Raw genomic sequence first — 12,675 nt, 5'->3', positions numbered from 1 at the left:
TGTATTTTAAAGGCTAGGAAGATGCTCCTACTTGATCCCAAGTATGAGGACCTGAGTTCAAGTCCCCAGAACCCACACAGAGTGGGTGCCACAGCATGTGTCTGCAATCCCAGAGTTCCTACACCGACCCTCCCAGCAACAAAGCAGTCCCTTGTCTAAGGGCAGCTCTGCTGGCCCAAGAGCTTCTGAGGAATAGTCTGTCTCTGCCTCGCTGTGGGAGTGCTGGGATTAGACACACTGCTGCCCTCGGCTTCTTGTGGTTCCTGGGATCTGAGCTCAGGTGCTCATGCTTGGTGATGTCATCTGGCATATAACAGCCAATGAGTAGGGGAAGAACTGCTCTGGGTGGCACCTTCAACAGCCTGGGGCTCAGAGGGACAAAAGTGGAAGGAGGAGGGAGCCTGGCAGCACAGAACTGCATTCCAGCTGCCACGAGGTGAGCACCACCATGTGTTCACCATCATGTGATCACCACCATGATGCTTGGCCTCTTAAGCCCAAGGCAATGAAGCCAAAAAACCTTGGATTGAAACTGTCGAACTATATGCCCCAAATAAGCCTTTACTGCTTTAACTGGTTCTCAGGGATCTATCCAGCAACTGAAAGCAAGCTACCCAGCCAATGTCTCATTTACAGCTCAAGATTAATGGAGTAAGAAAACAGGCTATAAAAAAACACATGAAATTAATTAATCTTGTATACTTCTCAAAACACCCTTAATTGATGAATCACAGCATATTCCATGGCCTCAGATAGAACTTTCATCTAGACAAAGGGAAAACTTGCATTTATTTTTCTTCAGATCAGAACCAGAAAGCAAACCTCATACTTTTTTTTTAATTTCCAGACACACATACCCATGTATCATTGTTAAACTATAAAACATTAATGAAAATTCAGTCTAATTCAGCACTGCCGTTTGTTGTCAAAAGATGAACAAACTACATTACATAAAACCAATACTTTCAAAAAATATTTAAATAAGATCCTTAAACTGCCAAGAGGAACTCACAACTGCTTGTCATTATAGGCAACAATTACCTGTAATGTGCAATGTTTAGAATATAATGAAAATTATCTTTAATTTCTTAAAGAGTTCCTATAATAACTGAACCACAAGTCTTGGTTAGATTTTACCTTAAAAGTAGAAAGTCCATAAAGTCTTGTGGTGTGAACAGTTTCTTGAGAAATATTTGTAATGTTAGTTATAAAGTCCTCCAGGTATTTGCAAGCTTGTTCCAGGTGTGTTGTATTTATGATAATTTGCACCAGCTAAAAGACATGGAAGCCACAGTAAATACAGGTCACACCTGTGCAGGACCACCTGATTTTTAAAAAACTCCGTCATTACTTCCAGCTTGCCTCTGAACTAGTTTTGTATAATTCCAGCAAGACCTGATACAACTGATTTCAAAACTCTGCCCTAAATACTGCTTACGAGCACTTATGTTGTCTTAAAAATATTTACATTTTCCGAGTCCACAGCCAAGTTTTTCAAAATGACTTTCCATGGCAGTCTGTAGATCACAAGACTTAACAAGCACAAAATGAGGATCACAAGTGTCTGTGAAGTCTGAGGTCCTCGCCCTCTACCTCCAACTGTCTACCATTCCCTAGGGAAACGTTTCCCTTGCGTTTCTTCTTCTTTAAGATTTTTTTAAAAATATGTGTCTGGTTTGCATGTAGGTTTGTACACCGTGAGCATTAGGCCAGACAAGGGTGTCACATCACCTGGATCTGGGGCTACGGATATTATTAGCTGCCATTTAGATGCCTGGAACCCGGGTCTTCGGCAAGAGCAGCAAGTGCTCTTAACCACCTAGCCGTCTCTCTGGCTCCTCCTTCTCAGTACTTGGATTGATGCTCTTACTTTCTGAAAGACTACTTACATTAATACACTTTAAATGAAAAGCTAGCTCCACAGGATAATATTTTACAACAACTTATAGTTTTTTTGTTATTTTATGTGCATGGGTGTTTTGTCTGCATGTGTGTCTGTGCAAGACATGTGTAGCATGCCTGGGGCCCACAGAAGCCAGAAGAAGTTACCAAATGCCCTGAAACGGAAGTTACCATATGAGTGCTGAAAATCTAACCCAGGTCCTCTATAAAACCAGTGTGTGCTCTTCCTCTGAGCCATCACTCCAACCCCAGTTCTTTCACAGTAAAACATCTGGTTGTTACTTCTTCTTACCTCTGTCAAACCTATATGAGGTTTTCTAATAAGGTTCAGTAAACAGCTACTCAGAATTCTGGTCAGCAGCAGATTTGTTGATTTCCTAAGCATATCATCTATTTCTGTTGAGCTAAAAACAAATGTTAACACTGATAAAGCTTTCCAAGAGTATAATTACTTAACATTCTCAATAATGTGATATAACTTACTACAGTAATTTTTCTGTCCTATCTTTTATATCATATATATGTTTACTCTTTATAAATGTCAGTGACTCATTAAGCTACAAATTTCCATTTAAAAGAGATCCAATAAAGCACAGTGTTCATTTATGTCATAATTTAAGTGTATCAAATCAATCAAGATAACAAATGAGATACTTTGTACAAAGCATTATTATAATTCCATTGTAGAACAGCCACTTTGTAAAGTACTTTATACACAATCATAGCAAAATTTACCTTTAAGATAACACAGAGAGTGTTGTAAGTAAAAAGGTTTACTTTTAAGATTTCCTATCAAATCATCTATAGCATGTGTCTCAACACTAATATAACAAAAATTAAAGAAATAAGATATAGTTAATACAACTCAAATACAAAAGCCTTTCCAATGAGATTACAGTCCACTAAAGGGACAGGGTCTAGAAATGAAGTGTTAATGTTTCCTAAAAAGCAGATTTCATGAGAGTAAGCTTACCTTCGGTGGAGCGACTCCGAGAACTTAAGACTGGCATAAATAAATTCTTTAACTTGAATATAAATAAGAGGCACTGACTGGGACATGGGAAACTTCTTTGGGAAAGATTGCTGTGAAAGAGAAAGTTAATACTGCATTTGAGATTTGTTTTATTTAGAAAACAACATTCTAGTCTCTTATAAAGGTTAAAACATAAGACGATTTCACAAGTGAATATAAATAATTGTTCAAAAATTCTATGGTTATGTTTCTTCATTATTTTTACATGTTGTTTTATTTTTTAACTTTCATCTGTTTAGTTAGTTAGGATGGTAGCAGTTTTGAGATAGGATCTCATATGGTAGCCTGCCTGGCCTCAAACCTGTGGTCCTCCTGATTTTGCTTTCCTAAGGGCTATGGTTACAGGCCAGTGCTGCCAAGTCTAAGCTATTTTTAATTTTAGACAAATCCCGAATTTTTTTCAAAGTGCAGCCATTGACAGGAGGTGGTGGTACACACCTTTAATCCCAGCACTCAGGAGGCAGAGTCAGGTGGATCTCTGAGTTTGAGGCCAGCCTGGTCTACAGATCGAGTTCCAGGACAGCCAGGGCTATAGAGAAAAAAAAAACCCTGCCTCAACAAACAAACAAACAAACAACCCATAGCCATTTAATCACATGCTTAGATCATAGTACAGACTATGTCAAGCACAGGCTACACATGTGAACACTCTTTGTGTTCTGATGATACACAAACTATGTAGGCAATCTGTTTGCTTCTTTCTATTCATAAGAGTCAGGGTGGCAGGAAAAGAAGGGGCCAGTTTCCTGACTCAGGAGGCAGAAAACCTCCTGAGTTTTTTTTTTTTTTTTTTTTTTTGTTACATTTTGCTTTGATACGTACATATGTGCCTATGATGTGGAATGTGTATGTACAGTGTATGAAACATATGTATGCAGGGGTGTCTGTATACACAGAGGCCAAAGGAATATACCAAGTGTCCTACTCCAACCCTCTCTCTCCACGTTATTCCCTTGAGAAAGGCTCTCTGACTGAATCTGGAGCAAGGCTGGCAGGCAGCAATCCTCCTGTCTCTGCATTACAACAGCCCAGGCGTAACAGGCATGCACAGCTTCATTTGGCTTTTGTGTGTGCACAGGAGGTCTGAATTCAGATTCTCATATTTGTGCAGTAAACACTCTTACCTACTGAGCTATTTCCTTGGTAAGATTACTTTCACTTAAGTTTCATTAAAGGCATGATTCCAAGTAAGATGACATCCAGTTTATCCCAAGTTTCTAAATATATCTTACAGAAATTCTCCAGTTACTTTACCAACAAACTATGGAGCAATGATTTACTTCTAAACTATTTTATCAGCCAATATTCACTAGAAAACTCTCAATCTCCAAATAAAAAAATTCCTCCAAGATTTTAACCCCAAAGCACCCCACACCTTATACTTTAGGAAGTCTAATCTACACTTCTACCTTCATATTAACTGCAACCCTGCTGTGTCTGAGTATACCCCCACTAGACCCCCACCAACGTCCTAGTTAAGTCCAGTGGTGCTTTCCACTCTTCACAGCCCCTGCTTTTCTGGAAGACCTGGTACAGCTGGCCTCTTCTCTTCTGAAATGATCTCTCCTCCCTCCTGCCCAACCCTGGCTTTTCTTACATTTCTCTACCTGCTCCACTTCTCGTATCAGCCATTCTTTGATTATTGCTATTACTTATAGCTTTGTCCTAAATAAATCACAAAAAGCTGGAAAAACAAAGAAAAATAAGAGAAAAATTAAAATTGAAAAAGTTATTGCTGTACAAAATATATTCTTTTTTAGATTTTTGTATGTATGTGAAAAATATGTGCATGACTGCATACGTCTGAGGACAATGATTTCACAGTGCAAGTGTTAAGGTCAAAGGACAACTTCAGGTGTCAATCCTCACCTTCCACCATTGTTGCAAAGTATAATATTCTTCTCCTTTGAGACCTGATTCTACTCAGAAATAATGGGTATGTGTGACTATGCATGTTCCTGCACATGTATGCATGCACGTGTGCACTCACATGTTTTCCAAAGTGGCTTACATTTGTCATTTTGACTCTGAACTGCAAATTCTTTCTCCTTGATGAATTCTACAACAGCTACTACCTTCATATCCCTTATATTTAATCCAATAAACTCAAAGAAACCACGTGTGTGTGCACGTATGTGTATCTGTGTGTTCTTTTTTTTTAAGCCACAAAATAAGATCTCTTCTCTTTTGAAATTTGAAAAATATGTCAAAGACATTCTCTCCCTACAGCATACTGGTGCTGGATAGTTTTAATGTTAACTGGACACAAGCTAGAGTCACTTTAGAAGAGCAAACCTCAACAGAGAAAGTGCCTCCCTATCAGACTGGCCTGTGGGCGTGCCTATAGTGCATTTTCTTGATTGATGATTAATGTGGGAGGGCCAAACTCACTGGAAATGCTGCCACCAATGGGCTGGTGGTCCTGGGTTCTATAAGAAAGCAGACTGAGCAAGCCATGAGGAGCAAGGCAGTGAGCAGCACCCCTCTATGGCATAGCATCAGTTCCTGCCTGCACGTTCCTGTTCCTGCCCTGACTTCCTTCAGTGATGGACTGTGAAAAAGATGCAGGAGCGAATTCTGATCATGGTGTTTTATCACTGCAATAGAAACCCTAACTAAGGCAGTACTCTTATTACTACAATCTACTCAGCATCTAACATACCTGCTCTGGAGTGCACACAACACAATTATTATTTGCCCCGGGAATCCACCTCCTATTTGGGACAACTGTTTCTAGTTTCTAGTTGTCCCTAAATCCCCAAGAAATCCCTACATCATCTACATAGTAATAGCAGTAGTAACAACAACATAATCTATAAAGGTTAAAAATTACTTTTTTCAAATGACATAAAAAAGCTGCCCCTTCAACGAAGTCATTTTCAACTTACAATGTTAAATTTATATAGTAATTCTATATAGTATAAGTTTTATATGATAATAAACATAGTGATATATTTTTTCTAAATCCTTAAGTAAAAAGCTAACTTGTACCTTTTCAAGGTCTGGATCTTGAAAGGGGAATTTACTGATGACTACTTTATACTCTTCTTCGCTGCCAATAGGGATGGGGCTGTAATTATCTTCTTCAAAAATGTCCCTGTTAAACAAGAAAAATTGAATTTTATTATTATTATGTCATCAGACTAAAGTAGAACAGTATCTTAAAAACCAAAAGCAAGCCAGCTCCTACCGTTTTGTTTAAAAGTACAAGTCACATTAAAAGTCACAGCAGGAAAGTACTTGCCATCCAGAATCCTAAAATCCAGTATCAACCAGTCTCGTCCCTCAGTTCATATCCGGTGTCCTCTTTCTAGTGCTACATAAAGAACCTCACTCTTGACGTTCCTGTCTAGGCTATCTCTCAAGACAGTAACATTCTGAAGAAGTTCAAGCTCTTGATGATCAAGGCAATGTGCTTATTACTCAGTCTCAGTTCTGTAACTGGGAAGGTCGATTCCTACTCACTGTGCATTTGCCTATGCAGACCTCTTGCAGTTACACAGGGCCACATGACTACCCAGTTTTAGCCACTGGGTTTAAAATGGAAGGGATGCAGACTTCTCTAAGTCAAAAGCATGCCAGCATGTCTTAACTAACTGTGTGACAACTTTATCTTCCCTGGAGACAACAGGTTCAAAAGGTGTAATCACAAATGAAGCCCCTCAGCTCTCTGACTTCTGTGTGAAACACAAAGGACCTCACCCACTGCGCTTTGGAGGACTGTCATAACACACCTGTCCTGGCCAAAGGTCATAGCCTTCCCACTGACTGACGTTCCATCGGCCTCTGTCTCACCAGCCACCATGCCCAGCATCAATTGACTGACATTCATTAATAGCTATTGAGTAGTAACTCTGACCTGTAGTAAAACTCCTTACTCCATGATGGTGTATGTTACACACAGAGTAAAAACCCTGTCAGAGTAGGTAGAGATCATCTCATGGCAAGTCTTACTGAGAGGCTATGGAAGCTGCCATGAGATTACAGAAGGAAATCGTGTGAACAGAAGAGACATGCAGCTTAAGGGGAACAAACATAGGTGCCAAGGAGAGCAAAGCCACACTGGCTGGCGAGATGGCTCCGTGGTAAAGGTGTCTCCATTAGTTCAATCCCTAATATACATCTGATATGTCTGATAAGGGAGTAACATAAGAAATAAGGAATGTCAAGAACTCAACAGCAAGACAATAAATCACAAGATTAAAAACGAGCAAGGTCCTAAATAGTTATTTTCTAAGATACTCAAACAGCAAAAGAACAGGTATATGAGAGGCTGTTCAATATCACCAACTACCACGGATATGCAAATTTAAGACAAAGTGATATCATTTCAAGCCTATTAGAACTGCTATTGTTTGAAAAAGAAAGGTATGTATGTGTTGATAAGGATGTGGAGAAAGGAAATCTTTATGTTCCTGTGGTGGAAATCGAAATTAACACTGTCATTACAGAAAAGAATGTGGAGGACCAACAGTACAGAAAGAACCAAAACCAGAACACCCACATGAGCCCACAGCCCCTCCACCATGTCTCTCTCCAGAGGATATGAGATTAGGACAGTGACAAGGTATCTGCTGTCCCATGTCCACTGCAGTATTGTCTGCAGTGTTATGGTATACAGCATTCGCTGCAATAGCTATGGTATGCAGTATTGTCTGCAATAGCTACAGTATGCAGCATTTCCTGCAATAGCTACAGTATGCAGCACTGTCTGCAATAGCTGCAGTGTATAAGATATGGAGTCAACTTTAGCTTCTGTTGGATGGATGGATGGATGAATGGATGGATGGAAAGATGGATGAGTGGATAAAGAAAAAACATGTTTTACATACATAATGGTTTATTCTTCCTTAAAAATGAGGAAATTCTATCATTTGCACTAACACAGAATCTTGAGGACACGATGCTAAATGAAACAAGCCTGGCTATATGACTTGACTTATGTACAGAACCTGAAAAAGTCAGACTCAGAGAAGCAGAAAGTAGAATGGTGGTTTACAGGGGGTCAAGGCAAAGGGAAACGTCAGCCAAAGTACCAGACAGGGGACACAGGTTGTGAGAACTGTCACACAGTAGGTGACTGCAGTTCAGTGTTCACGTCACAACTGCCTAGACAGTTAAACTTAACCTCTGCACCGCAGAGAGAAAATGCGATGACAACTTATTAATTTGCTCCCCAATGTACTGATTTTGTGGTGACAAAAGAAATAAACAAATGAAAAGGCTTATTCACAGCCAGATGCTCCCTAGTAAACTAGGAGCTGCTGATGCTTCACAAGACTCTCCTGTGAAGTACTGCACTTCCTGCAGTGAAGACTTCCTCTTCAGGGCTCCATGTGATGCCTGGCACTACTGATAAAGAAGTCAGGGAGCTAGATGGCTGTTGAACTTACAATCATTATAAAATGGCCAATATTTTCTTTTTCTTTTATTCCCTTCAACAATCCAAAAAACAAATCAATAAAATAAAATGTTTTTACAAATGTGTGATATATTAGTTTGGTTTGCCATTTATAAGGGATTTATTAAAAATCTGTGCTCTATAAGAATATTTATATATTAAATACATTTGCATAAATATATTACTTCACACTTGTCTATGAAAAGACAGTATATAAAATAAGTAAAACTAAAGTGAATAAACCATTGGTGCTCACAACTTGAACTACACACAGATAAACTACGGCAATATTAGTGAGATGACAAACTCAACAAGTTGCCAGACTGTAATTACCAGTGCTGGTGTGACTTCTCCCGTCTCACTGTTAAGTGTTAGCTCACTACCTGTAAGACATCTGAAGACACTAGGGGGGACAAGTAAAGCTTAAATCCTACTACTTAAAATTTTAGGCAAAATGCATTACTTAGAATGAATGGTGTTAAAAGTAGAAACTAAAATGTTTTTAGAAATTATTATAGCTGAAATGTTTTTTGTTTTCCTCTACAATTACTATGAATTATGATATCTATTCTATTTATATCTATTCTATCTCTATTTGAACAAATACCTTAGCTTTCCAGTGAGAAAAATATTTTACAGTTTGCCTAGTCTTGGGGAGGAACGACCCTGCTAGGAGGCTTTAGACAATCAGTCATCGTTAGAAAACCTCCTAAAGGAACTTTCAAGTGCCAGCATCAAGTCTAGGACTCTATGTATATAAAGACATAACATTACATTATAGGATTATGTCATAGATCATATGATATAAAAAACTGATGATAGTTATACACAAATATTGTCAATTATCCATCTGTGTCAGTGCCCTGACGAAGAAAAACTCCTAAATCTTATTAAGCACACCAAAACTCCAGCCTCTTGAAAGGCCATGGCAGGAAAACAAGTTCAAGGCCTATGTGGGCCACACAGTGAACTCGGCCTTGGAAATTTCACAAGTTCTTGTCCTAAAATAAAAAGGTCTGGGCCAGTGAGAGAGTCCAGTGGGTAAATGTATCTGACACCTAAGTTTGATCTCCCAAAACCACATGGTGGAAAGAAACACCTAATTCCTACACATGCATGGGTGCACACATGTGTGTGCACACATACATACTAAATAAACAAATGGAAAACATTTTAAAATAGAAGTTAAAAGGCCTAGAGCTGCGGTCTGTGGCAGAGCACTTGCCTAGCATCGCAGAGCCTCTGCCTTCAATCTGCAACACTGCAACTCCCCCAGAAAGTAAGAAATGAAAACAATAAATGCTAATATAGTAAGTTTAGCTAAATAAGGATTTGTTTAGCTAAATTTAATGCAGGTCTATGAAGTTACGGGCCACTTGGGGATTTACAAAGCATTTTTATTAAAGAATTCAGAAGGTTAACCTTCAGTTTTGAAAACTGCTGGACTAAGAACTAAGCTCATATGAAATCATGTGGATATTTCTATTTTAATGACATACTATTACATTAATTCTATCTTATTTTGTAGCAATCCATATGTAAGAAACTGAGTGACTTTTTTCTGGAAAAGAGAAAGAAACAGAAAAGGAAGTCAAGGGAGGACCCAGGGGAAAAAAAGAAGAAAAAGTATTTTAGTCATAAGGAGGTATACTTCTCTTTTAATAGCAATGCAAACTCCCATAGATACTTGAATACTTCAGTCCATGACTTTCAAGAAACAAAAATTAAACAAAAGCACTCACCCTACTTAGAGACTTTAGGATTTCTAAGATAGTTATGTTATATAAACAGCACCCAGCCCAAGCCAGATTTAAAAGGCATAAATGTATGTATCAATGTAAAATACCTTGAAATACTTATAGCCTTATAAATATCTAAGCATTTACTAGAAAAATTACAGATACTAAAACTAAAGTATAAATAAATAGATTATAAATGGTTCATCCACTATGGAAAACAGTATGGCAGCCACACACCCCCCCCACAATGAAAAATAAATTGTCATATGATCCAGTATCCCATTTCTGAGTATAAGCTCCAAAGTACCTAAGACAGGTACTCACATACAGGCACACTTGTGCTTACAACAATATTAAAATAGCCCATAAAACAACTGTTCTCAATGTCTGTGAACTCATTAGTAGACAAATTACATTAATATGAATAAGCATATTACTGTGCTTGGATTTATTGAGGAACACACAAATAGACAGACAGACAGACAGACAGAACACCATTCTAAATGAAAACATTTAGATATATGAAATTGGTAGTATGGCTCATGTAATAGAAATTTTTGAAAAGGCAAAACTATAGGACAAAATGGGTCAGTGGTGGCCAAGGCCCGGGCATCCAGCACGATAGTTCACTGCAAAGAAAATGTGGCAGACATAAAATGTAATATGGTCTAGACATAAAAGGGAATGTAATTCTGAATGCCCCACCACCACAGCATAAACGGGCCACAATGACACGCTAAGTGAACTGATCCCAACACAAATGTCCCTCAATTCCACTAAATGAGATTCTAGAGTAGTCTAAGAGGCAAGATGGGGCAGTGGTTGTCAGGGCTGGAGGAAGCTGGGCCTGAGTCACTGTCTAACTGGTGGAGTTTCTGTTTGGGATGCAAGGGTTCTGGAGAGAAGTCCTGGAGTCCCAACAGTACGAATGTGCTTCATGCAATTGTGGTTATAAAAGTTGTGTGCTGTTTACCACAACAGACACCGACTACAAGCATTCTTACTACTGTATGCAAAGCCAACTGGTTAAGTGTTTAACAAACTTATTCATTATACTACGGCACCACAGCTTAGACTCACCTGAAAATACCAGCCCATTTCTTTAGCAGTGTTTCGTTATACTGGTCTCTTATTTCAAATAAAAGGTCAAAGAGTCGGTTAACTGGAAAGCCATAGCCCTAAGATACAAAGAAAAAGACGGCTGAGTCAAGTGTGTTTTAAACATTCACTGATCTGAGTCAAGCTTCTCACTGGCTTCATCACTACAATCTGAACATCTTTCCTCACACTCCCGTGCCACCTTTCCAGACTACAAAGGAAGTCAACCAGGCTCTCATATCCACCACACCATACACCTGACTCATGATTTTACATAACCAACACTATTGCTCTTCTGATGTCTCCATTACTTAAATACCACCTTTAACTTTTATTTGATTCCTACCAAGTTCCTAGGAATTTATCAAATACTCCAGATTCAACTATTTTTAAAATGCCGGTCCCAGAACTGTTTGTCGTGGCCATACAAGGAGATAAGGAGTGTGTACTAGAATATATGTACGGCTTCCTTGACTTACTCACAAAGGAGCCCCTAAAATAAAGAAAGCCCCAAGTAAAATTTATTAATGCAAGGAGAGCAGTATGATAGACATAAGTATCACAAAACGTATGAAGAAAAAATCCAAGACATTCCACATCACTCTTTCAATATTAAACAGACCATTCAAATTAATAAATATGTAAGAATAAAATGTTTACAAAGAAGCTGGTGGAATATTCTCCTTAGCTCCAAGAAGAGAGAAAACAACCATGCAAAGACACTTATGATAAAGCAAATCGCTCATACCAGCATCTCCTTTTATTATCTTTTAAAATTGTGTGTGTATGTGTATGTGTATGGGACATGTGTGCCGGTTCCCATGGGGACAGAGGCATCAGAGTCCCCAGAGCTAGATTAACAAGTGGCTGTGGCCACCTGACATGGGTGCTGGGAACCAAACTCATGTCCTCTGGAAAGACAGTATATACTCTTAACTGATGACACATCTCCCCCAAAGCATATTTTTTGAAACTACAGATTTTAAAAAATGTTCTAAGAGAAAGAAAAATGTTCAAGAGTCACATGAACTGAGAACGTTGAATAATAACCGTACAGTATTCCCAGTGACATGACAGGTATTGGGAGAGACTGTATAGCCAGCCATATCCCTTTGGAACCTTAGGGTATATATTTATTCTGAAAAAGGCACTGACAGAAATCTATCTTATTTCACTTAACATTTCTGAAATATTTTAAAGCTATAGACCCTTTTAATTTTTATTATATTTATTTATTTACTTGTTAGAGGACAGCTTGCAGGAGTCAGTTTTTCCTTCTACTATGAGTGTTTCAAGGATGGAACACAGGTCATTAGCCTTTACCTGCTGAGCCATCTCAGCAAGCCTAGGTTCATTTTGCTGTTAATAATTACCCTGCCCAGACCCAAGAGCTCCCTATGTAGCCGAAGTTGGTCTCAAACTTAAGATCCTCCTGCCTCAGCCCTTCGACAGATACAGAGATTATAGATATACATCACACACCACATCTCCAGCCTCTTTTA

The 12,675-nt window shown here is 38.7% G+C and overlaps 1 protein-coding gene across 3 annotated transcripts in view; it reads right to left on the bottom strand.

The window, feature by feature from the left end:
• Nucleotides 1-12,675, bottom strand: part of Exoc6 (exocyst complex component 6) — a 146,297-nt gene that overhangs the window by 72,724 nt on the left and 60,898 nt on the right. For all 3 annotated transcript variants that reach the window (XM_076919887.1, XM_034518665.2, XM_034518677.2), the window contains 5 exons: nucleotides 11,156-11,253; nucleotides 5,927-6,032; nucleotides 2,876-2,985; nucleotides 2,195-2,306; nucleotides 1,138-1,272 (listed from right to left, as the gene is read on the bottom strand). In XM_076919887.1, coding sequence (XP_076776002.1) covers nucleotides 1,138-1,272; nucleotides 2,195-2,306; nucleotides 2,876-2,985; nucleotides 5,927-6,032; nucleotides 11,156-11,253 — 561 coding nt within the window. The remainder of the gene's footprint in view (nucleotides 1-1,137; nucleotides 1,273-2,194; nucleotides 2,307-2,875; nucleotides 2,986-5,926; nucleotides 6,033-11,155; nucleotides 11,254-12,675) is intronic.

The sequence above is a fragment of the Arvicanthis niloticus genome, chromosome 1, assembly GCF_011762505.2.
Source record: "Arvicanthis niloticus isolate mArvNil1 chromosome 1, mArvNil1.pat.X, whole genome shotgun sequence".
Lineage (NCBI taxonomy): Eukaryota > Metazoa > Chordata > Mammalia > Rodentia > Muridae > Arvicanthis > Arvicanthis niloticus.
The sequence above is the reverse complement of the archived record's forward strand: the minus strand, read 5'-3'. Positions and strand labels throughout refer to the sequence as shown.